The 27102-nt window shown below is 42.4% G+C and overlaps 1 protein-coding gene and 1 non-coding gene across 2 annotated transcripts; one reads left to right on the top strand and one right to left on the bottom strand.

The window, feature by feature from the left end:
• Positions 1-30: 30 nt before the first annotated feature.
• LOC116893915 (transmembrane protein 180-like) lies at positions 31-25588 on the top strand. Its single transcript, XM_032895638.1, has 6 exons — positions 31-180; positions 2207-2929; positions 5465-5619; positions 8141-8224; positions 9408-9530; positions 25456-25588. The coding sequence occupies exons 1-6, from the start codon at positions 31-33 to the stop codon at positions 25586-25588; spliced, it is 1368 nt and encodes a 455-aa protein (XP_032751529.1).
• Positions 15086-15226, bottom strand: LOC116895005. Its single transcript, XR_004387193.1, has one exon. It is a non-coding gene; the product is annotated as a small nucleolar RNA SNORA48 (small nucleolar RNA).
• Positions 25589-27102: the final 1514 nt, after the last annotated feature.

Genomic DNA, 27102 nt, shown 5'->3' with positions numbered 1-27102 from the left:
AACACAGGCACAAAAACTTCTGCATGGAAAATGACACTTTTAAATATTAAATCTGAAGCCTGGGCATACTCTCTGATTACACTAGGAACTGAAATGTTAAGTTCTTTCTTCAGTTTCTACTATGTGAAACTTTTCTTAGAAGTATACAAGATTTCAGAGCTGGCCTTCTACCAGTCGCAGGTGAGATACACGTTTTAGTCTGTTCAGTGCAGGCCAGAGCGTCCTTCCTTAGAGTGCAGTGTTACCATCACTTGTCAAAAAATGGATCCTTTACATACCGGTAAGAGTTATCAATAAAAACATACGTGCTATGGTGATGCAAACCCATGATCTCAGTACTTAACTGAAGGCACGAAGACTGTCGAGAATTCAAGGCTGGTGCAGGCTACATAGAGGGATCCTATCTCAGGAAGAAATGGGGAGGAGGAGAAGGGAGGGAAGGAAAAGAGAAGAAAAGGCAAAGGAAAATTGCTGGGAGAGAAGAGAGAACAGAGGGAGGAAAGAGGGGGAGACATGTAGTCATGGTTACTATTACTGTGATAAAACACCATGGCCAAAAACAATTGGGGAGGAAAGGTTTGGTTTACACTTTCATCTCTGGAGGAAGCCAGGACAGGAACTCACGTAGGGCAGGAACCTGAAGGCAGGACCTGATGGAGAGGCCATGAAGAGTTGCTGCTTACTGGCTTGCTCCCCGTGGCTTGCTCAACCTCTCTCATTTTTTTCCTTAGGGTTCACAGACTTTATTGATTCAACAAAGAACATCAAAGAAAATGTGAACTATCACTCTGGGGTGTCACCACCAGAAGGGGGTGTGCCACCCCTTTGGAAGTCAACCTGCTCTCTTGTAGGACCATTTGCTCAAGAATGTCCACACTAGCATGGGCTGGGCCCTCTCACATCAATCACTAACTCAGAAAGTGCCCTACAGTCTTGCCTGTAACCCAATCTTATAGAGGCATTTTCTCAGCTGAGGTTCCCTTCTCTCAGATGACCCCAACTTGTGTCAAGTTGAAATAAAACTACCCAGAGCAGAAGCTATGCCTTGAAAAGCTTGGTGAAATTAAGGTTGTGTTATAACTTGTCACACGTGAGCTGAATGGATAGTCTTTGTATTTTCCCTTGTGCGCGTTATGATGTTGCTTATACAGAACTACATATTTACTATGTTGATTTTGAGTTAATTTATTATTATTGGTATCTTAACCTTTCTTAGTTTAGATATGCAAAGTGGTATTTTGGAAGGGAAGAGAAATGGCTCATTGATTTAGAACCCTTTTTGCTTTTCTAGAAAACCTGGGTTTAGTTCCTAGCACCCATATGATGGCTCACAATTATGGGGAACTCCAGTTCCAGGGGATCTGATGCCCTCTTCTGGCCTCCATGGGTACTAGACAAGCATATGGCTACATACATACATGTAGACAAAACATTCATAAATGTAAAATAAGTTAAACAAATAAAATTTTTTTAACAAAAGGAAGGGCCTGGGTTCCATGGGCCACAGTGGGAGACACATGCTGGGTTCACTGGGGCTGCCATAGTGTTCTGTTTAATTAGCTGGATGAGTTGCCTTCTCCATCCTCAGTAATTTTGTAGGCTGGGAGGAATAACTCTCCACTATCATGGAGAGTGTTGTTGTCTTAAGGATGTAACAAAATAATACATGTAAACACTTGTACTGTAGTTGAATATAAAGCAAATATGCATTGGCTTTTCAGTAACATACTGTCACTATTATTTTTATTGCTGTTGGTTTTTTTTTTGTGTTTTTTTTTTTTATTTTGAGAGTATTTCTCTGTATAACAGCCCTAGCTGTTCTGGACAGTATATCAGGCTGGGCTCAAACTCTCAGAGATCCACCTGCCTCTGCCACCATACCCAGCACTATTAATTTCAACTGAAACTGACATTGAGCCTTTTCAGCTTTAAATACTTCTCATAAATAAAAACAGGGGAAAAAAAAATACCAGGGATTCTTTCTTCCTGCTTCTTGCCTTTCCTCTCTCGCAGCCTCTCTCTTTCCTGCTCTCTGGTTTACTATGTAGCTCACACAGGTCTTGGTCTCCATAGTTCCCCTTCAGCCTCCAGGTGCTGAGATTACAGGCATGTACTCAACGTCAGGAGTCATTCTCAGCTTGAATGTAGTAGTCTACACTACTAACAGCTACACAATATAATCCCATGTGTAATTTGTTCTCCCTAGGTAATTTTAATGATCTGGAATATTCTGACTGACCTGAGTGGGTATTTCTACATGGGTTCTCAGAATGACTGCTGTCTCAGTTACCGTTGCTCCCTGCTTGGAGCCCTTCTGCATGCTGTGGCCTTCTTGCTCCCTTGGTTCCCTTGGAAACACTATAGAGAAAGTGACTGGCTTACTGGACTCCAGCTGGTAGTTTCCCTGTGTGCATTTGACAGCACCCACACCTGGGTACAGCAAGCCCAGTGTCGCCTGTTTGCAGAGACTTCCCCCAGGCACGAGAGCAGGCTGCAGCTGACCAGAATTAACCAGGTGGCATCCCTGGTGGGCTCCACCAGCATCCTTTTCTGTGGCCTCATCTCTCACAACATGGAAATCCTGCACAATTTTCAAGCCATTGCTGTCCTCATTGCCTTCCTGGCTTTGATTAGCTTTTGCAGCGGCATGTTCCATATGAGACAGTTTGAATTTAAAAGAATCCCAGAGGAAAATTTCCTCTCGGAGAGTGAACAGGAGTTAGCAGGGACCTCTGTCATCTTACTGATGAGACAAATCTTGCCTCAGAGGAACCTCTACCTTTTCCTCATCATGAATTTCTTCCAAGTCTTCCATTTGACCTTCTTCAGTAACTTCATGATGATCTTTGTAGACAACCTCATTCCCAACAAGGCCCTCTCTTCTTCCGTAAGGAGCATCATGTATGGGGCTGGCTTTATCTGTCCTCAGGTATGTGAAGATTCTCCGTGTGTTTTCCTAGTGGGACTAAAGATGAACTCTCAGCTGTCTGAGGAGATAAAAATGTTACTGATTGTTACATATTTACTAACAAACACTAAGAGTCATAGCCCAGCCCTGTGCAGGGCTCCATAGAAACAAATGCTGAGAATCAGCCTCGTCACTGTACAGGGCTCCATAGAAACGATGGGAAAGCAAATGAAAAGTGAACAAGGGACAAGCACAGTGAGGGTCAAGTAGCATGATGCTTTAAAAAATTATTTATTTACTCTCTCTCTCTCTCTCTCTCTCTGTGTGTGTGTGTGTGTGTGTAGACAGGTCTCACTGTGTAGTCCTGGCTGGCCTGGAACTTTCTAAGTAGACCAAACTGACTTTGAGAGCCCCGTGCCTAGACCATTGTGTGCATGTATATATTTGTGCCAGGGTAGCCTGTGGCGGTCAGAAGACAGCTTAGAGGCACCATTTCTCTCTCACCTCAGGTAGGTCCAGGGATTGAACTCAGGTGGTTAGGCTTGGTGCCAAACCATCTCCACAGCCCAATGTTTGAAATATTTGGCTTTGAATATAAGCATCAGCAAAGCTGTGGCTTCCTTTGAGTGTATATTTTTTGTTTTATTTAGGCATTTAAAGATGTACTGGTAAATCATTTATTCAACTATTGTCAAATTTTTAATTGGTAGTCAACCTTCATATTATTGAGTTGCAAAAATATTGTAGATTCTGGATACAAGTTCCTTTGTCAAATATATATTTAGTAATAGCTCTCTCTCTCTCTCTCTCTCTCTCTCTCTCTCTCTCTCTCTCTCTCTCTCTCAGTACTGTGGATTGGACCTAGGACCTTGCATAGTCAGTACTACTACTAAGCTCTATATTAAGTAAATATTTATGTCTTGTCTTAGCTGTCAAATGTCAAAAGAAATATGACAAGAGATTTCAACAGCCCTCTTCCTCAGTCCCCCACAAGAACATGTGAAATCCAAAGCTGCTTCAATGTAGTCTTCATTTCTAGGTAAATGATACTTGCATAAACTATGGTATCAAAAGTGGCTGCTCATGAGAACTGTCAGTGTTTGACTAAATGGCTTTAGCCCCTTCAATCGCTGGACACAGTTTCTTAGATATTGAATAGAGACCTAAATAAGGAGAAGAGGGAATGATAGGGTTAGTGCTCATTGGTAGACTAAATAAAATAGAGCAAAAAATTGAGAGGGGGAGGAGAGAGGATACAGGCATTAGTGAAGAAACTTGACTTTGAGCACACAGACAATTAAAAACGACAAAGCTGGAATTCACATGTGAGGCTTCTGATTTCCAAAGCTCGCACTTTGCACTCTGTCACAGATTTCTTGCATTATTGACCTCCTGCATGTTTCTGTTAGAGATTTAGATGCGGCAGCTTCATCTTGGTAAGTGGACGTGGATGACTTTACAAAGGGGCGTCCTGTGTCTCGCTGGTGCTTGCTTCCTTCCTTCTGAGAGAAGCTTTGGATCTTGTCAGTCACTGAGCTACTATTTTCAGCCTTGAGAAAATGAGCTCTCATTCCTTGAGAGTAGGGGAGCAAGCCAAAGAGTGGGCTGGAGGGGAAACGACGTTTATAGGCGACTTACATTGTTCAAAATTCCTCTTCTATTGTATGTACATGCGTTTGGTTAGTGGACACTTCTCTGGGCTGAACAATGCACTTTTCATGTTGCAAACAAAGGGTGTTGTTTTCTGAACTTTGTGAATGCCCATGAGTGCACACGCCACAGGCTTTTTAGTCCAGAACAATGGATGTCTTCAGAACTGGCAGCAAAAATGCAGAAAGAAAAAAAAAGTAGGTCCTTGGTGTGAATATGTTAGAATGATTAACGTATAAAACACTTAACCAGGAGAAATGGGAGGATGCAGGCTAGCTACTGTGTACTAGATTTCTGATTTCAGATTGCCTCCCAGTGTGGGTGCTGAGATGATCGGTAACGACTTGCCTTGGGTTAGTGCTGGCTTTAACCTCCAGTTGTAAACCGTGTATTTGTTTTAGTCTTCCATTTCCTGGGGAGTTGATGTGTTTTATGGAAAGAGTAGCCATGTCTTTAATATTCATACAACATTAATGCCTGCAGTTTTTTTTTTCTTTTTCTTTTCTTTCCCTCCTTTTTTGGCAGTGCTGAGCCTTGTATGTGCTTCCGACCACCGACCTACATCCCCAGCCCTTCAATTATTGATGTATATGAATTAACAGCTGGGTGTAGTGACTCACCTGTAATTCCAGCACTTGGGAGGCTGAGGAAGGAGGATGGCTGAGAGTACAAGGCTAAGCCTGGACTACATGATAAATTCCAGGTCAGATGGGGCTGCATAGTGAGACCCCATCTCAAAACCAAACCAAACCCCGATCAAGACAGTCTAAGCTGTGATGCCACAGGTGTTGTAATCCAGAGTGACTTAGTTTTGTAAGCAGAGGCTGATTTTGTCATCACAGGTAAGCAGGACTAACGGGTGGGGCAGGTTCCTCTTTAACACAGTGTCAATCTCTTTCCTTGCAGTGCCTGGTACTTCTAGGTCAGTCCTGGCTGAAGACATACGGTTACTATAAGGTTATTTTACTTTCTTTCTGCCTAGAAGGGGCAGCCGCCCTTGTCATGCTACTTCTGGGACAGGAACACTATTTCTGCTTGGCTGTTTACATCACTGTTATCATGTAAGTAAATGCCAGGCCCCTTTCAGCACTGTATCACGCCTTTCCAGCACCCTTCCAAACACTGAAATATCTTTAATTTGAGTAGCTGGAGTTAGAATCATGAGCCGTCACGCCAGGCCTACCACATTTGATCTGAATGGAGTTTCCCACTTATAGACAGGGGTGGGGGGTCAGGGGTTTGGGGGTCGGGGGTCGGGGGGTCGGGGGTGGGGTGAACATTGTTCCTTTCAGTAAAGTTGTTGCAAGAATTTCATATAGTAGATTTGTGCCAAAGATCGGCTCTGCCTAATAGCTAGGTTTGGTGACTCATCCCTGTGATCTGGCAGTTAGAAACTGAGGCAGGAGGATTGCCATACATTCTAGATGAGCTAGATTATAGAATAAGACTCTGTCTCAAAAGAAAATAAAACCAACTAGTCAAAACAAACAAACAAACAAACATAACAAAAGCAACAACAATAACAAAACTCAAGGGGCGATGACCTAGCTCAGTTGCTAAGCTGACTTCTTTCCCTGAACCTAGTGCTTTACAGTTCCATCCACTTTCTGCTTCTGTCAGGACTTCATACTGTGTTTTCCTTATCTGTTCATCCTTAATAGGTACCCAGACTGGTTCCACAGCATAGCAACTGTGAGTAAGTAGGGCCGTGATAAGCTAGGCCACTGGAGTATCTCTTTGTCATCTGTACCCTTGGGTAGTATATGCAGCAGTGAAATAGCTGGATCTACTGGTGTTCTAGTTTCAGGCTCTGGAGGAGCTGTCTGAGCACAGCTTTCTCCACAGCAAATTCTTTAATGTGCACGCTCCCCTGTGCAGTGTGCGGGAGCCTTTTCTACATCAACCTCCTTGACTTCTGGTTTTTGCGCATTTGACAACAACCATTTCCTTTTTTTTTTTTTTTTTTTTTTTTTTTTAAAGTGAGGGTCTCGCTTTGTAGACCTGGATGGCCTCGAACTTTCTATATATAAACCAGGCTGGCCTTGAACTTCAAGAAATCTACCTGCTTCTACCTTCTGGGTGCTGGAATTAAAAGTGTGTGGCACTATGTTCAGCTGATAATAACCATTTTAACTGGAGTGAAATAATATCTAATATCTCCTGATGACTAATTTAGCATATATTTTTGCCATCTGTATATCTTTTTAAGAAATTATTTTATATGTGTGGGTGGTTTGCCTGCGTGTCTGTCTGTGCACCACATGTGTGCCTGTGTCAGCGGAGATCAGATCCCTTGGCACTAACAGACGGTTGTGAGCCATCATGAGCCATCTCTCCAGTCTGGCCATTTGGATCTAATGGGATTGCCTTTAGTTTTGGTTGTTTTGTTGTTGTTTGATTTTTGGTAGTTTGCTTGCTGTGAGGTTATTTTTTAATTCTTCATATATTCTGTATATTAATCCAGATGAATAGTTGATATATATTTTCTCCCATTTGGTAAGCTATCTCTTTACTCTTGATGTTTTTCCTCTTGCTTTGAAAATGCTTTTTAGTTTCATGTAATTCTACTTATTAATTTCTCTGCTCCTTGCTTCCTGTGTTTTGAGTACCATATAAAAAACAAATCAATTCATTTGCTGAACAATTTAAATGACTAAACGACTTCTTATTGTTCTTAGACTTACTTGATTCCTTGATGTGTTTTGCCTATGTCTTCTTTTGCTTTAGTCTTTGTTTGTTTGAGACAGGGTTTCACTTAGCCCAGGCTGGTCTTGAACTCACTGTGTGGTAGTTTGAATGTGCTTGGCCCAGAGAATGGCACTATTTGGAGGTATGGCCTTGTTAGAGTAGTTGTGGCCTTGTTGCTGTAGGTGTCTGTCACTGTGGGCATGGGCTTTAAGACCCTCATCCTAGCTGCCTGGAAGCCAGTCTTCTGTTTGCCTTTGTTTTTTTGTTTGTTTTTTTTTTCCTCGGAGCTGGGGACCGAACCCAGGGCCTTGCGCTCGCTAGGCAAGCGCTCTACCGCTGAGCTAAATCCCCAACTCCTTCTGTTTGCCTTTGGAACAAGATGTAGAACTCTCAGCTCCTCCTGCACCTTGCCTGCCTGAATGCTGCCACGCTCCCTGCCTTGATGATAATGGACTGAACCTCTGAACCAGCCCCAATTAAATGTCATCCTTGTAAGAGTTACCTTGGTCATGATATCTGTTCACAGCAGTAAAACGCTAAGACACACTGTGTAGCTAGAGCCGACTTGAACTGTTGATTCTCCTGCTTCTACCTCCCGTGTGCTGGGTGTGTATGCCACTACGATGACCAGCTCTGCCTATTTTTTAAAGTCATTTGACGTGTATGAATGTTTCACTTGTGTATGTGTACCTGGTACCACAGAAGACAGAAGAGGGGACTGGAGTTACAGAAGAGGGGACAGTTATGGGCCACCTTGTAGGTGCTGGGCACCGAATCTGAGTCATCTTATGAGCAACTACTGAGCCATCTCTCCATCCCCCATTGATTTGCTCTGTGCTTGGTAGTTGTAGAATGTTCGTATGTGTGTACAGTATTTTAACTTTTTTTTCCTAGGGTGATTGTACACGCCTCGTTTTGCTTATTTAATTTGCCAGTGGCTGACATGGTCGATGCAGATTTACTGAAGTGTAAGAGGCAGTAAGTATATTTATTCAGATACTAACTATACAGTGTCACACAGATAAGGGTTACCAGAGTCCCTACAGCTCAGTTACGTTGATACCTCAAACACATACCAGAGTGATGATCCTAAGGACGGTCCCTGGGACCAAGAGAACAGAATAGCATGCAATGTTCACATTTTTCCACTCTGAGCAACGTTTTCTTCTCTTGTTTTGCAGGGTAGGTTGAACCTCAGGGCTTTGCACATTCTAGGCCAGCATTCTACCCTTCAGCTGCATCCCTTGCCCCTGAGTAATGTCTTCCTATTCCTGAAAGGATATCATAATTTTTATTGCTTATGTTCACAGAACCACTGCTACATCAAGGTTAATGCTTAGCAACAAAAGCGAAATCTCAGTTTGTTTTATGCTATATGAATTTCAGTGCACCGCCATTTACCAAATGCCAATACACACAAACACCATAGGTGTTTACTGCCAGATAAGCACAGGGACACTTTTCTGAAGTCTTAACCACTCAGTAGACTGAGGCAGGAGGATCACTTGAGTTCTAGACGGGCCATATATAGCAAGATCCTGTCTCAACAAATAGCTGTGTTGTGACTCACATCTAGCACCGCAGAGATAGAAGCAGGAGGATTACATCAAGTTCAGGGTTAGATTGTACTAAATAGTGAGTTGAAGGTCAGTGTGGGCTACAGTGTCTTAAAAAAATCTTATTATCAACAACAATAATAAAAAGAATAATGATAGGAGTTCTATTATCCTTAAAACTAAGGAGTAATTTTATAATTCTAAGCTATTTCTATAGTTGTTTGCTTAGGTTAAAGGGAACCTCATGCATGAAGGGGCTCTTCATTCATAAGTCTGCATACATAGTTGAGTCTGGGAAAACAACAGATGTGCTAGGATGAAGGAACACATCTTTAACCCTGGCACTTGAGAGGCAGAAGGAGATGAGTCTCTGTGAGTTTAAGGCCAGCCTGGTCTACAGAGAGAGTTCCAGAACACAATCCAGAGCTACATAATGAGAAACGCTGTCTCAAAAAAAAAAAAAAAAAACCCAAGAAGAAATACACCCAAATGTAATTTATATTGATAAGGACCAGCGAGACACACTGTCTCTAAAGAGAAAAAGAAGAAATATATCAAATGTGATTTATACTGATGAGGACCAACCCTATTTTTGTCTTTTTCAGGTCTTCTCTTTCCTTGATGGTTTCTGTCATCAATGCTTTATTCACCAGATCTGCCCAGTCTTTAGCCCCCATATTGATACTGTCTAAGCTCAGCCTGCATGGGTACAGAGAGCTGACCAGCAGGTAGAGTAAAAATACCTTTGCAGTCATGCAAGCAAATCCACCCTTTCCCATTAACCATTAAGAAGCTATCTTGGACTTTGGATTTTTGTTAGCTATTAACTCACATACCTCAAATGAGCTATAATAAAAGCATTACTGTGAAAGAGCCATGGAATAGTTTTAATACCATTATTGAAATCACATATATGGCATATTTCTGTACACTTCACACAAAGCTACATACTGACTACATTTTCTAAGTTGTCCACTCCCTCATTGTTACTTCATGTTTCTGAGGACTTGCTTATATGCTAGATAAAACAGTGCTGGGAATAAGATGCAGGGCTCTAGAGATTACAGAATGCTGAGATAGGTCACTAGCAAGGGCTGGGGAGTAGCTGAGAGGGGGAACACTAGCATACTGGGGACTGTACTTTTGATCTTCAGTACTACGAAAGTGAAGAGGATCCCACCAGAAGTACACAGGCTGCTGTGATTATGTGGAGGACAGGGCCCTACTGCAGTCTGCCTTCTGTCAGGGAACACTCATGGGAGAGTGAGTCTTCAAATCCACGTGGGAAGAATTGACGGCTTCCAAGATTGAGGTTCCCTGTTATGAGCAGGAACTGTTTAGCCCTTCGGTGATTTCTTTTGTCAAGAATTTTATAGTTTCCCTTATCCACATCTTGCCATTTTTTTCAGGCTTATATCTAAGTATTTTATATTTCGGGACACTATATAAGTGACATTCCATTTGTAATTAAAAATTCCACTTGTTTATTGCTTGTAGATAAGAAAGTGACTTTGGCATGGTAGAATATTTTGTAGTCTTTTTATAATTACTTTTTAGTTCTAGTAGTTTCTTTTCTGTCAATTTTATGATTTTTTCTCCATAGACAAATGTTTTAAAATGATGTTATAACTCCTCCCCCAATATTTCATTATGAACATTTTCAAAAATATGAGAACCTGGAGAAAGTTTCATTGTGACCACATGTAGATTCAGCTGTCTGCAACTGCATTAGTTTCAACACTTACTGATCCATGTCCCTTTCTTCTACTTATCAATCCAGACATCTTGTTTTTCCTCACGAATTTTTACTATAAAAATCTTTAAGCAGAAAAAATAGCTTAAAGTACAGAGAAAACTCTATAGTCACTTCTTAGATTAAAGAACTAACATTGTACATATTTGGTTCCTTGTGTTTGTACATTGGGTTATTAAATGTGCATGAGTGTGCACACATACAGACACACAGACACACACAGACACACACAGACACACAGACACACAAGACACACACAGACACACACACACAGACACACAGACACACACACAGACACACAGACACACACACAGACACACAGACACAGACACACACACAGACAAACAGACACACACAGACACACAGACACACAGACACACAGACAGACACACACACACACACACACACACACACACACACACACACACAGACACACACACACAGACACACACACACACACACACACACACACACACACACACACACACACACACACACACACACACACACACACACACACACACACACACACACACACCAACAACCATCTGTACAAGACAGGGGTTGTTTCTCTTCTTCTACTCCGTGGGTCCCAGATTTTGAACTTAAGTTGTCAGGCCTGGCAGCAAGTGCCTTATCCACAGAACCATCTTACTGGTCTCTGACCTAGAACTCTTAGTCTTGGCTTGCTTCCCAAGTGCTGGTAGAGTTCACATAATCTGATCATGTTTGTTTTTGTTGTACTGGGGATTATTCTCTGGGCTGTGAGCAGCATCCCCATTTTTTAGTAGAATCTGAAGGAATTCTTTCATAGTCTCAGCTTCTCCATGTGCTAGGTGACTGTTTTTCTTATTGGGGGAGTTGCTGTAACCCTAGGAAGCATTAAAGCTTCAAGCAAGTTTGTGGTAGAAAGCTACGATGACAGACTTGGTCAAAGCGTCTCATGGCCATATATCACCAATTTTAGCGTATTCTTAGAGCGTTGTGACAGTAAGGGAGGAAGAACGGGTGTGTTTACCTTTCTCAGAACTATCTGTGTTCTCAAAAAACACAGAGGCCCTACAGTTAACATTCGCAGCCCCATTTGTCCATTAGCATTACAAGTTCCAATGGCCAGGTCACATTCCAGACCAGTTCAATCTGAAATAGAGGTATGATCCAGCCACCAGCATCTTTTAAAGCTTTTTCTCTTTGTGAGGCCAAGGCGAGGAGCCTAGAGATTTACAGCCTTGGGAACAGCGGCTCTGGGCACTAATTCTTGTTGGCTCAGCAGCATGACACGTTGGCAGCCTGACATGTGGGCAAACTAGTTTCATGATACCAGAGCATTTTCAGAGACACAAGCACATACAGGCACTTGGGTATCATTTATCTTTTAAGTGATAACTAAACCTTGGCCTCTGGTGGCATCATGTGGCACATACTACCCGAAAGTCCAGAGGCTAACTGTAGTAGTTAGCAGGTGTGCTTTGCTGAGTAGAAATCTACCAATGTAAACATTGAGCAAACATGTCTACTGAAATACATGTCACTATTGCAGATGCGTTTTCTAGCATTTGATCCCTTTCATTCTTTCCTTTTTTCTTTTTTTAGAGACGGTGTCTCTCTGTATAGTCCTAGCTATCCTAGAGCTCACTATGTTGACCACTCTGGTTGAACTCACAGAGATCCACCTCTCTTGCCTCTCAAGTATTGGCATTAAACATCTTTACCACCACACCTGGTATAGCATCTGCTTCTTGGCTTACTGTTCCAGTGTGCAGAACCAGTTAACTTAGGGCTAGCATTCTTCCCTTGGCCCCTTTCAAAAGATACTCTGAATTCCTTGGTGCAATTGAAGAAGTGTTATTTCTGAGCTCAATGTAGTGGTAATGCCAGTACTTGAGAAGCTGAGCGAAGCAGGGAATTTTATGAGCTTTAGACCAGGTTGGGCTACATAGTGAGTTCCAGGTGTTCGTCCGTGTGCGTGTGTGTGTGTGTGTGTGTGTGTGTGTGTGTGTGTGTGCACGTGCGGCATGCACATATGGGTAAACCTGTGGCTATCAGAAGACAACCTGTGGAAGTTGGCTCTCTCTCTTCACTCTGGGTCTCAGAGATCAAACTTAGATCATCAACCTTTGGGGTAAGAATCTTTACCTGCTGAGCCATTCCACAGGCCCCTACGTTTACTTCCTAAAGGATTCAGTGACATACTTACTTCAGCAAAATATAATCATTGAATTTGTTAATAGAGAGCTATAATGGGGTAACCTGAACAAAAAAACAGTATAATCCTTAGTTACATGGGGTAAGATACTTCACGTAGTGACGGTAGAAATGGATTCCAGGCTTGGGCATGGCATATATCTGGTTTTCTCTTTGTTCATTTTGTTTTTGAAACAGGGTCTCACTGTGTATCTCCTGCTGCCCTAGAACTTGTTATGTAGACCAGGCTGGCCCAGAAATCCCCTGACTTTGCTTCCCCAGTGCTAGGATTAAGGGGTGTGCCACCACACCTGACAGTGAGTTTGAGGCTATCTTGATCTACGTAGTAAGTTTGAGGCCAGCCAGGGCGACACAATGAGACATTGTGTTAAGAAGAAAAGAAATAGATCATCAAATGTATATAATCTCCTGCTAAAAAATTTACATGAACTCTGGGGATGTAGTACAGTGGTTAATCACTTGCCAAGTGTGTATGTGATTCAATCCCTAGCATTGCAAATATGAAGCAGATAGTTTTGAAATTATAGACCAAGCTGCCAACATATTACACAAGAGAATGCACAATACAGCTCCAGGGTGCTATGGCAAAGACCTCCTCCTTTCACTTGCTCAACCAAGTAGATTAATGTTCTTTCTTGGCAGACACATTGAATTTTTGTAGTGTTAATACTGAGCCAAGAGCTAGAGTCCTAAGGTTCCTGCTCTGCCTGCATGGCATTCCGGAGGCAGAAGGGCAAGTCCAGTACACTGAGCTAAGTCCAGAGGTGAGAGAAGTCACAAATGCAAAGAAACACAGGCCTGTGATTGGTTACTTCATGGGATGCAGTAAACGCACCTACTCCATGTGCTAGGGGGTACCCTGCAGTCCTGGTCAAGCTCCTGCTGCTTCATAGGACATTAGGAGTACAAAGGTACATTTTCACCGGGGGTCAGAGACTGTCGGTTTAATTCACTGGTTTACACTGTCATCTACTGGTGTATTGTACATAATGGACTAATGAATAAAAATCATTACTTTAGAAGTAGTTTTCTCTGGGTATGATGACTCATACCTGTTATACTAGCTCACAGAAATGCTGAGGCTAGAAGGTTGCCATGAGTTTGAAGGCAGCCTGTACTATGCAATGAGTTCCAGGCCAGTCGATCTGTAGTATGAGGACCTATCTAAAAATCCAAACCAAAACAAAGCAAGGCAAAACAAAAATATTGCCTTCCTGTGATCAGTCTGGTTTATATACAAGCATGTTTCTTTCTTCCTTCTTTTTCCATATTAGAAATGTGACCTGGGGCTTGGGGCATGCTGGGTAAAATGCTCTACCAATGAGTTCTATGCCAAACCATACAAGTATGTTAAAACTTATATATGCACCATTCCTTGTGAACTCTATATCTTACCATGAAGATATTTGTACATCCACATTTATTGTGGCTCTAGTTACTATGTATAGCAATGAATTAGAACCAACCTTTATGTCCATCTGCAGATGAATGAATAATGAAAATCTGATACATATGTAAAATGAGTATTATTCAGCTCTAAAGAAAACTGAAGTCAGTAGGTGTGGTAGTAGATGCCTTTAATCCCACACATGCCTGAAATTCCTCCCCTATGGAAGACAGAGGCAAGATTTCTTTTTTCTTTTTTTTCTCTTTTTTTTTTTTTTGGTTCTTTTTTTCAGAGCTGGGGACCGAACCCAGCGCCTTGTGCTTCCTAGGTAAGCGCTCTACCGCTGAGCTAAATCCCCAGCCCCCTTTTTTTCTTTTTAATAAAATTTTTTACTTTACATCCCAATCATAATTCCACTCCCCCTCCTCTCCTCCCATTTTGTCCCTCTCACTTCACTTTCCCCCGATTTCTCCCTCCTTTTCTCCTTAGAGAAAGGGGTGCCTCCCACAGATATCAACCTGCCTTGGCATATCAAGGCGCAGTAGGACAAAGTGCCTCTTCTCCTATTGAGTCTAGACAAGGCAGCCCAGTTAGGAGAAAGGGGACCAAAGGCAGCAGAATCAGAAACAGCCCCTGCTCTAGTTAATAGGGGTCTCACATGAAGACTAGGTTGTATATCTGTTACATACGTGTAGCCAGCCCAGGTCCTTCCCATGCGTGTTCTCTGTTTAGCGGATCAGTCTATAGAACCCCTTTGGGTCCAGGTTAGTTGATTCTGTAAGCTTTCTCATGGTGTCCTTGACTCCTCTGGCTTCTTTGATCCTTCATCTCCCTCTTCCACAGGATTCCCCAAGCTTCGCCTAATGTTTGGCTGTGGGTCTCTGCATTTATTTCCATTAACTGTTGGATGAAGCCTCTCAGAAGATAGTTTTCTTTTTTCATATGAACTAGGCATGAAACAGCTTTGGCAGCAAGTCAGGCATCAAGCTAGGATGAACAAAGGACTGCCATCTGCTCTGCCCTGACTGATACAAGAACAACACTACAAACCAGGTGTCTCTTTGCCCATTGCCAGGGCGTCAGAAGATAGCTAGTATAAGAAAATATTATCAATAGTATCAGGAGTAGGCTCTCATAGCATGGATCTCAAGTTGGCATATATATATATATATATGCCATTTCTTTTGTTGGTTTTCTGTCCTAAAGTTTCATAATAGATACCTCCAAAATTATAATCATGAAAAAAGTTTCGAAGTCCTAGCCAGAGCAATCAGACAACAAAAGGAGGTCAAAGGGATACAAATTGGAAAGGAAGAAGTCAAAATATCACTATTTGCAGATGATATGATAGTATACTTAAGTGACCCCAAAAGTTCCACCAGAGAACTACTAAGCCTGATAAACAACTTCAGCAAAGTGGCTGGGTATAAAATTAATTCAAACAAATCAGTAGCCTTACTCTACTCAAAGGATTAAACAGGCTGAGAAAGAAATTAGGGAAATGACACCCTTCACAATAGTCACAAATAACATAAAACACCTTGGTGTGACTCTAACCAAGGTAGTGAAAGATCTGTGTGACAAGAACTTCAAGTCTCTGAAGAAAGAAATTGAAGATCTCAGAAGATGGAAAGACCTCCCATGCTCATAGATTGGCAGGATTAGTATAGTAAAAATGGCCATTTTGCCAAAAGCAATCTACAGATTCAATGCAATTCCCATCAAAACTCCAACTCAATTCTTCATTAAGTGAGAAAGAGCAATTTACAAATTCATCTGGAATAACAAAAAACCCAGGATAGCTAAAACTATCCCCAACAATAAAAGAACTTCTGGGGGAATCACCATTCCTGACCTCAAGCTGTATTACAGAGCAATAGTGATAAAAACTGTATGGTATTGGTACAGACAGGCAGGTAGATTAATGGAATAGAATTGAAGGCCCAGAAATGAACCCACACACCTATGTCACTTGATCTTTGACAAAGGAGCTAATACCATCCAATGGAAAAAAGATAGCATTTTGAACAAATGGTGCTACTTCAACTGGCAGTCAGCATGTAGAAGAATGTAAATTGATTCTTTCTTATTCTTTTTACACTTAAGTGTTGGATCAAGGTCCTCCACATAAACCAGATACACTCAAACTAATAGAAGAAAAAGTGGAGAAGAGTCTCAATCACATGGGCACTGGGGAAAATTTCCTGAACAAAACACCAATGGCTTATGCTCTAAGATCAAGAATCAACAAATGGGACCTCATAAAACTGCAAAGCTTCTGTTAAGGCAAAGGACACTGACATTAGGACAAAACGGGAACCAACAGATTGGAAAAAGATCTTTACCAATCCTACATCTGATAGAGGGCTAATATCCAAAATATACAAAGAACTCAAGAAGCTAGACTCCAGAGAACCAAATAACCCTATTAAAAATGGGGTTCAGAGCTAAACAAAGAATTCTTAGCTGAGGAATATGGAATGGCTGAGAAGCACCTAAAGAAATGCTCAACATCCTTAGTTATCAGGGAAATGCAAACCAAAACATCCCTGAGATTCCACCTCACACCAGTCAGAATGGCTAAGATAAAAAACTCAGGTGACAGCAGATGCTGACGAAGATGTGGAGAAAGAGGAACACTCCTCCACTGTTGGTGAGATTGCAGACTGGTACAACCATTCTGGAAATCAGTCTGGAGGTTCCTCAGAAAATTGGACAATGCACTACCTGAGGACCCAGCTATTCCTCTCCTGGGCATATACCCAAAAGATGCTCCAATATACAACAAAGACACATGCTCCACTATGTTCATAGCAGCCTTATTTGTAATAGCCAGAAGCTGGAAAGAACCCAGATGCCACTCAACAGAGGAATGGATACAGAAAATGTGGTACATCTACACAATGGAGTACTACTCAGCTATCAAAAACAATGACTTCATGAAATTCATAGGCAAATGGAATGAACTAGAAAATATCATCCTGAGTGAGATTACACAATCACAGAAAAACACACATGGTATGCAGTCACTGATAAGTGGGTATTAGCCCAAAAGCTTGTATTACCCAAGATACAATCCATAGACCACATGAAGCTCAAGGAGAAGGATGACCAAAGTGCGGATGCTTCACTCTTTCTTAAAAGGGGAACAAAAATATTCACATGAAGGAATATGGAGGCAAAGTTTAGAGCAGAGACTGAAGTAACGGCCATTCAGAGACTGCCCCACATGGATATACATATATATACAGCCACCAAAACTAGATAAGATTGATGAAGCTCAGAAGTGCATGTTGACAGGAGCCTAATATAGCTGTCTCCTGAGAGGCACAGTCAGAACATGTCAAATACTGAGACGAATGCTAGCAGCAAACCATTGAACTGAGAACAGGATCCCCATTGGAGGAATTAGAGAAAGGATTGAAAGAGCTGAAGGGGCTTGCAACCCCATAAGAACAACAATGCAACCAACCAGATCTCACAGGGACTAAACCACTACCCAAAGACTATACATGGACAGACCCATGGCTCCAGCTGCATATGTAGCAAAGGATGGCCTTGTTGGACACCAAAGGAAGCAGAAGCCCTTGGTCCTGCCAATGCTGGACAACCCCCCAGTGTAGGGTGGCAAAGGGGGAACTGTTATAGAAGAAAGGGAGGGGGATGGGATGGGGGCTTATGTCCAGGAAAGTGGGAAAGGGAATAACATTTGAAATGTAAATAAAAAACTATCCAATTAAAAAAAAAAGAATAAAGCTTAGAAAGTGACTTTTTTTTTTCTCTTCCAATGGCGTAGTAGATAGGCATGGTCTTCAACAATGTCAAGAGCTCAGATACAAAATAATTCTCAGAGTGAAGCACATACAAATTCAAAGTAGCCTTAAGGTTTGTATTTAAAAATATTTATTTACTTATATATTTAGGTTATATGTTTGTGAATGTGCATATACATGTGTGCACATGAATACAGGAGCAAAGGTCACCCTGAGATGTCATCCTGAAGTGCTATTTTACTTTTTAGGCATGGTTTCTCACTGGCCTGAAGGTCCCATTCAAGTTAGGCGGGCTGGTCAGTGAGGCCCGAGGACCTTGGGTCTCTGCCTCTCGGTGCTGGGGTTACCATCATGTCAGGCTTTTTGTGTGCATTCTGAGGCTCCAACTCGGTCCTGATGCTTACATAGCAAACATTTACTTATCCAGCTATCTTCCTAGACCTAAGTTTACCAGGTTTACTAATGTTTTCCGTGTTATTAATCCTAAGTTCGTTGATGCATACAGTGTTTGTTTGTTTGTTTGAGATATGGCTTCTCCGTGTAGTCCTGGCTGTCCTCAAACTTGTTGGGTAGACCAGGCTGGCTTTAAACACAAAGATCCTTCTGCCTGCTCTTCCCACGTGCTGGCTGGGATTAAAGTTGTGCACCACCATACTTGGCCAATACACAAATCTGGCAAAAACAAAAACAAAACAGAATCAAGAAGAACACAACCCCTCACATCTTTTTCTGAAGAATCTGCCCGGTTATTTATAGGCACACCGAAAGAACTAGAACATCCCAGGAATTAGAGCATTCCATGCATTGCCTCAGATCTTGTATTTTGGTGAAACACAGCTTCCTTCTTCCCCTTCCACAGCACTATATATTAGAAAAATAGTATTAAGAGCAGGCAAAATATTAAAGCTGTCAAGTATGTGTGAACATATGTACATTTCGGAATATAGAGATAAGTACTTATTTTGAGCCAATGTTATTTAATTCTAGGCACTAACTATAGTGGACACAAACATTTGCATCATTTTATATGAAAAACTTTGGCCCAGAAGATTATAGTAAAGGCCACATTGATTTACTGATATCAGGTTAAGTGATATGGTTATGAAGTTTTGGAGGGACTCTATCAAGATGTGCCTAGTGCCAGGATTATATATGTACTTTGGGTTTTTCATAGAATTGTGGACAATGTTAATGTTTCCCCACAGCATTTCCTATTTACTTCTGTAAATGGACCTAGTGTGTCATTGCAAAGGGGCTACCTGAGGGAATAATTGAATCTGAAGGCGAGAGTATCAACCTTGGGTGGGTTCTGGAGAAACACGAGACTATTCTTTCCCTACCCTTTATAGTCTTCTTAGATGGACAGATGAGTGCAGAGCATTAGAGCCCTTCACTTTCACCACAGCACCTCACTGCATCATAGCCAGCTGTAAGAGCTTTGGTACACAAGCGTATCTTACCTCATTTGTACAAAAAAACAGAAAACCTTCTGAAAAACTGGTTTATTCATTTTTTCCTTAAAAATTGAGATTAGAGGTACCGTTTTTATTGGAGAAATGTTTAGATGAGATAAAATTTTGTAGGTACAAATTTCAGTTCCAGCTCCAAATTTACTAGCCACGTAACTTTAGGCAATTGTTATCTCATCTGTCCCTTGGTGTATAATGTTGTTGGGGAAATTAGTAGCAATGGAAGAAACATGTTAAATAGGATACTGTGAACCAACCTGAGTCTCCTCAAAATCCATACATTAAAGTCCTAACTCACAATGGGCAATATTTGCAGATGGGATCTTTGAGAAGTGAGTTTAGGGCAGGTCCTGAATGTAGGTCAGGTATGACAGGGTAAGTACACTGGAAAGAGAAGTTAGAACTTCTGGGTATTGATCATTGATAAAGATCATCTGCATCATCAGCATATGTGAGGGCCCAGGCTACACATACGTACACACACAGACACACACACAGACACACACACCGACACACACACAGACACATACAGACACACACAGACACACAGGCACACACAGAGACACACACAGAGACACACACAGAGACACACAGACACACACACAGACACATACAGAGACACACACACAGACACACACACACAGACACACACAGACACACACAGACACACACACCCCCACACATAGACACATAGACATACACAGACACACACATAGACACACAGACATACACAGACATACACACATACACACGAAAGGGAGAAAGAAAATATAAATAAATGTTCTCTCTTTGCATTCATTCTTCCCATGCAAGGACATGACTTCCTGAGGCTGACAATATGGTAGAATGCCTGCCTAGCATGTGCAAGATTTTAGGTTCAGTTCCACAGGGTATGGCTTTCTGTCTGCAAACAAATAAAAGGGCCCCTACTAAAGTCTAACCAGGCTGGCTCTCTCATCTTGGACTTCTGGCTTTTTGACTGTGAGGAAAATAAAAATGTAATATTGGTTCCTAGCTGCTAGGCCCCTCCCCGTTTCCTGGCATGTTTTCTGTTATAGGTCTTGCTACATAATGCAGACTGGCCTTGAATTTGTGATCTCCTGTCTCAGCCTCCCATGCCCCGAGATTACAGGTGTGAACTCCCATGCCCAGCCTTAGATGACTGTTCTTCTTAGCAACAACTGACGTATCTGTGCCCAATAGACTGCAAGGTCTTTGGCCCTTTCCGTCCTGAGCTCACCTTTCCTAAGCACTGATTCTGACCGGTGTACAACTCCATTGACAGAATTGCCTGTGTTTTTACTGCTGGCAAAAAAAGTTACTTCATGGATGTGGTCCCGGTAATTTCATTCTTTTCAGAGGTGAGATCAACGGGGAAAAGGAGAGTAGAGAGAAGCCAGGCTTTGCTTCAGTTTTGTAGTTAGGAAGAATCTAAGAATAATAGAACTTGAGGTGCCAGTATCATAACTTAAATTATGTTCCCCTTACTTCATAGAGTTGACTTTACAAATGGCCTAGCAGGTGTAAGTTAAGAAAGCCAAGGTGTACCCAGCTCAAAAAAAAGAACCAAAAAAAAAAAAAAAAAAAAAAAAAAAAGAAAGCAAGGTGTAGGCTGGAGAGATGGCTCAACAGTTATGAGCACTGACTGCTCTTCCAGAGGTCCTGAGCTTAATTCCCAGAAACCACTTGGTGGCTCACAACCATCTGTAATGGGATTCGATGCCCTCTTCTGGTGTGTCCGAAGACAGCTACAGTGCACTCACATACAATAAATAAATAAATTTTTAAAGCAAAGTGAGGTGTACTAAATGATGATATTTGGGGATATTATTACCTATTGTTAGTTATTTATCATCCAGTAGTTATTTTTCTTTTGAAAGGAGGAAATTATGGGAGAAAATGAGGTGCAAAAAATTTTCTCATAAGGAAAATGTTGTTATAATTACATGCTAAAATTGAATGCATTCGTTTATGGTTTCTTTGTTTCTGTGAGAAGGTAAGGTTTGTTGAGTGACATATTATTGTTATTTGCTCTGCATCCTAGGAATCTAAAGCAGCAAATGCGCTATAAATATTTGGTGAAAAGAAAGCATTAGCAGAGCTTAAAGATGAATGAATTAATGTGTGCGTGTATGTGTGCAAGTGTGGCGGCCAGAGTTCAGCTGGTAGGAGTCGGTTTTGTCTTCCCACTGGCTGGGTCCCTGAGATCAAGTGTGGCTCGTCCAGCCATCTTGCCTGCCTTAACAGTTATTTACTAGGGCTGGAGAGATGACTCAGTGGTTAAGAGTATTGGCCGCTCGCTCTTCCTGAGCTCCTGAGTTCAATTCCCAGTAGTGGCTCATAACAATCTGTAATAGGATCTGATGCCCTCTTCTGTCATGCGGTCATACATGCAAATAGAGCACTCGTATATATTAATAAGTAGATCTTAAAAAATTTTTTTATACTGGAGATTCATTCAAAATGTTGGTACCTTCCTTACTGTTCTTTTGCAGTGAAGAGACCACAAGGGAGGCAACTTATAAAGAGAAGCATTTAATGTGGGGCCTACGGATTCAGAGGAGGAGTCCATGATCAACACAGTGGAGAGCATGGCAGCAGGCAGGCAGGCAGGCAGGCGTGGTGCTGGAGTGGTAGCTGAGGGACGGAGGCAGAGAGAGCTCACTGGACCTGGTGAGGGCTTCAAAGCGCCCTCGGTGACACACGACAAGGCCACACCTCCCGATCCTTCCTGCAAGCCCAACAATTAACTGGGACCCAGACATTCAAACATGTGAACCTGTGGTGTTCATTCAAACCACCACAGTTGGTAAGGTTGGAAATGAGAGACAGACAGTCTGATAGCACAACAGTCCAATTAGTCAGCAGATCATCCGTATTCCAGTAGGGAGAGGAGAACACATCCTCTAAAGTCATGTCCCTGCTTGAAATACAATTGTAGGAGAAAGAAGAAACCTTGAGAAACAAGCAGCAGCCAGGCAAGGTGGTGCATGCCTGCAATCCCGGAAGGACTGCCCCAAGTCTGAGGCAATCTGATCTAGGTAGCAAATCTAGCTACAGTAAAACCCTGTTTTGAGAAGAGAAGAGAAATGAAAAGGAAGAAAGGAACCCAAAAGACAAAAAAAAAATCTTTGAAGAGCTTCAAGAGAGCCTGTGAAGTAATGGGGAGCTCACAGGTACTTTAGAAAGTGTGAAGCCATTCAGTACAACAAAAGCCTAAGTGTGTTCCTCGTGGACGCCTAGCAGGATAGCTGCCAGGTTGTTAGATGCATTGGAATGTCCCTTTGCTGCCTTTGAGCATGTAGCTTAAGGCGTTTTGTGAGTGAGTGAGGTAGTGATCGTGTGTGTGTGTGTGTGTGTGTGTGTGTGTGTGTGTGTGTGTCTGTACTGTGCATGCGCGCAAGTGTGAACATGTGCGTGTGCACATACACGTGTGATAGGTGTGCATGTGTGTGGGTATACATGCATGAAGGCCAGAGGAGGATGTTGGATGTTTTGCTATTTCACTCTCTTTGAGACAGGGCCTCTCATTAAACCTTAGGCTGGCAGCCAGAAAGCCCCACCTCTCCTCCCTCAGCTCTCAGGTGTGAGAAGCTATACCCAGTAATTTTGATTTTTTTTTTTTAACATGGTGCTGGCACGCAAACTCAGGTCCTCATGCTTGAGCATCAAGTGCTCATTACCTACAGAGCCATCTCTCCAGCCTCCCCCCAGCCTAAGTAGGCATGTTCAATAGGGCCTTTGACTCTGCAAATCGTCACAGGTGTTCTCCAGACCCTTCTCCCCGGGGGAAACAGGAGAAAAAAAAGACAGTTTCATCTCAGAGGTGGAAAATCTCCCAGAGAGAGCCCCTTGCAGCTGGAATCCAATTTCTGGACATTTCTGAAGCTGGAATCTGTTATAACTAGAGAGTGCTGAAGGATAATGGGCTCCTGTTGCTAATGAAACGCTGAGACCAGAGCACAGGGGTGCCTCTGCCAAGCAGAAACCGGCCTTTTCATAAAGCACATATTGTAATGATTCTGACTAGCGAGCGGCTCTCAGTTGTGGCCCCCTCTCAAAGGACTTGATTAGGCCATTTCCTCTTTCTCTTTTTATTAGAGACATGATTCTGTTTCAAAGTGGAACTTGGGTTTCCACTACCTCTTGGCATTGTGCACCCATTGTCTCCCCTCTCATGTGTCCTGAGGCTCAGATCAATGAGCAGTCAAGGCTGGTGAGCAACACCGCCCATTTATATGCGTCCACAGCCTCGAGTTCAAAAGCAGTCATAATCTTGTCCCCTCCTCCTGGAAATCTGTACTCAGCCGTTTCAAACCTCTCTGTCTTAAGAGATAAATTAATTGGTTATAGCCAATTACATTCCACCTTCACTCAGCATGGGTCAAAGCAGCTAATTTATAGTACCACGGGCATAAGTGCCAGTTGGAAAGGCATGTTTTTCAGGCCACTGTGGCTACATGTGGCAGAAATGTAGTGCAGACTAGCTTCCCCAGAACGGGGACCTCCTGGTTACGTGTGAAAAGTCCAGCAGAGCTGGACCTCAAATGATGTCAGAAGTCTTTGACCCTTCTCTATTTTGGCTTCAAGCTTTTACCACTCAGTAGCAATGAAGCTCTCAGGCTTACTGACTGAACAGCTCCAGGCTATGAATAAATGTGCACCTTTGACTCAGCAGCCCATGAAAGAGTCTGCAGGCAGATCCTGAGAAGCACCATGTGAGTCACATGCCTATCACTGAGGCAGTGGTCATTCATAGGGCATGACTTCCTCTGACTAGGTTTGGATATCTGACCCTTGGGCCTGGGGTGGGGCAGTTAGGCCCCACCAAGTCTCAAGGACAGAGAGAGTTTGCTATGGAAGAAAGGAAAGGATTTTTCTTAAAAGAGGCATTTCCAGGACAACAAATTGCCACCTACTTCTAGAAATGAAGTTTTCACAGAGAATTTGGGCAGAGTAACAATGAGGCCACCATCTGGATGCAATGAGTGGTCTAGCGGCTGACCTTCATCTTGGTGGCTGTCTCGGTACCCTAGAAGAAGCAGAAGAAAATTGGAAGTGGGTTGGTGGGTAGCAATTAGTGCTTGGACGGTGTAGGAGTCAAGATGAAGGGTGGGTTTAATGAGTGAGGGTTCAGAGGGATGGCCGCATCTAACGAGTGTAATCCCGACCAGAGTACAAAGAATATTCCATGCCCGGGCTTTAGAAAGGAGGCAAATATGACTGGAGTATTTGCATATGATTCTAGACAAGTTTTCTAGCTGACATGTATGTATTTCTCAGAACTGTTTACGAATTTTCTCTGAGAAGCCTCTCGTAGTCCCCACTTGTTAAAAGTGGATGAATCTTCTGACAGAAAGTGCTTCTCTAACACCCCGAGAAATCCCATCATAACACTTTTACAGCCATCACATGTACTAGAAATGAATGACTCACTCACTTTGTTTAAAGCTTGGCAGCTCTTTCAATGAAGACATTGAGGATGTATGTATCTCTGTAGCTCAGACAGACCTTGAACTTGTGGTCCTCTGGCCTTAGCTTTCCAGTAGCTGCAATTACAGATCTGTATCATCAGGCCCAGCAATATAATTCTCCACTGGTGTTCTTTCAGACAAGGTAGTTCTGTGCAGTCCTAGATTGGCCTGGAACTACCTATGTAGCTCAGGTTGACTTCAAACACCTCATCTTCTTACCTCAGCTTCCTGGGTGCTGGGGTTACAAGCATACACTAACTACCATGCCTGGCCTAAGGGTAAACTGAAAGCTTCTGCTTTGTGTCCTGGACTCTGTTCTCTGTCCTCCCGTGCATGGCATGTGCTTCTGTATCACAGAGGCAGCACTTGTCACCAAGGAAGGTAGTCACAAGTCTACATGTCACCTTCCTTTCCTATGTTCAACTAGAAGGAAGAAATTACTCAGATGCTTGAAAGAATCAAAATTCCACAACACAGTGTCTCTTTCTCATTAGAGCTCATGAATAAAATGCTTCGGAATACCATGTGTTAGATAGCTCTGACTTAGAAGCTTCTGGGACAAAAATTAACTGTTGCCCGCCTTCTCCTCTAGAACACTTTTAGATCTCCAGGACAGCATGTTTGGTTTGGTTTGTGTCATTTCCCTGGGCATCGCAACAGTGCAGATTCTGACTTGGAGCTCCTTCTCCATCAGCAAGAGAAGAGACTGCCCAGGGATGGTGTAAGCACAGAACCTGTGCCACCGCGTCACGTGCTTGTCGGTTCTCACAGGCTATGCTGCACTCAAAGCAGAAATGATCTTTATTCCCTCTCATTTAAAATCCAGAGCAAATAAAGCAAAGCTAACAGCGTGTTTTGGGTGTTTTTTGTTTTGTTTTGTTTCGTTTTGTTTTTGACTTTTTAGTTAAAGCCTTTCCCAAGGGACTTTTTCCTGATGTTCTTGCAGCCTAGGACCTGTAACTCTTCACTGTTAGACTGCCTTGTGTCACTAGAGCCCACCCATCAGTGCACACCGCCCCTCTTCAGTTCCTCAAATCTCATATGGCTTCTTTGATCAATTTTATGAAAAGATGGCATCTTTCCCTCCTCATTGTTTCCTTCTGGGACTGGGGCCCTTTTGCGTGTTAGGCAAATGTTCTACAACTGAGCTAAATTTAAAAAAAAAAATTTGTTCTACAGCAGGGTCTCATTAAATTGTCCAGGGTGGCTTCGAACTCATATTGCCATCCTGGCAGGCACTGAACTAGCAATCCTGTTTCAGCCCCCACGTGGGTGAGATTACCAGTCTATGCTACCAAGAACTGGCCTCATCCACACCTCCTCCATTAACATTGCATCACTGTCATCTGTATATATATTTTTTTCTGTGATGAGAAGCAAGGAAGGTCACTACACTCCTTGATTTGGAAATGCTTTGCAAAACTGTCATATGTTGTTGGTACAAAAACAGACACAGGAACCATTAGAACAGGAACAAAGACCCAGAGGCAACTCCCACAGTTTTAGTGAGCTGAGTTTTCAACAATGGGCCCAAAAACATACAAGCCAGGAAAAGGGCAAATGTTCTACCACTGAGCTACATTTAAAAAAAAGTTTTTGTTTTACAGCAGGGTCTCATTAAATTGTCCAAGATGTCTTTGAACTCACATTACCATCCTGGCAGGCACTGAACTAGCATAAATGATGTTGAGAAAAGTAGGTGGAAGAATGAAATTTGACTCTCACCACACCATATAGAAGAAGTCAAGTGAAAACAAAGACTCAGAGACCAAGATTCAACGCTATAAAACCCATGAAGGAAAACAGAATGTTGAAGACTGGTACAACCACTCTGGAAATCAGTCTGGAGGTTCCTCAGAAAATTGGACATTGCACTACCTGAGGACCCAGCTATACCACTCCTGGGCATATACCCAAAAGATGCTCCAACATACAACAAAGACACATGTTCCACTATATTCATAGCAGCCTTATTTATAATAGCCAGAAGCTGGAAAGAACCTAGATGCCCTTCAACAGAGGAATGGATTAAAAAAAGGTGGTACATCTACACAATAGAGTACTACTCAGCTATCAAAAACAATGACTTCATGAAGTTCGTAGGAAAATGGAATGAACTAGAAAATATCATCCTGAGTGAGGTTACTCAATCACAGAAAAACACATTTGGTATGCACTCACTGATAAGTGGATATTAGCCCAAATGCTTGAATTACCCTAGATGCAATCCACAGACCAC

This window comes from Rattus rattus, chromosome 2 (genome assembly GCF_011064425.1).
Source record: "Rattus rattus isolate New Zealand chromosome 2, Rrattus_CSIRO_v1, whole genome shotgun sequence".
NCBI lineage: Eukaryota > Metazoa > Chordata > Mammalia > Rodentia > Muridae > Rattus > Rattus rattus.
Note: the sequence above shows the minus strand (reverse complement) of the source record. Positions and strands in the feature narration are given on the sequence as shown.

Coding starts and splice junctions, on each gene's coding strand:
- LOC116893915 (XM_032895638.1), top strand. CDS start 31: ATGACACTTTTAAATATTAAATCTGAAGCCTGGGCATACTCTCTGATT. Junction 181..2,206: donor TGGCCTTCTACCAGTCGCAG/GTGAGATACACG, acceptor TGTTCTCCCTAG/GTAATTTTAATGATCTGGAA. Junction 9,531..25,455: donor TACAGAGAGCTGACCAGCAG/GTAGAGTAAAAA, acceptor CTTCTCCTCTAG/AACACTTTTAGATCTCCAGG.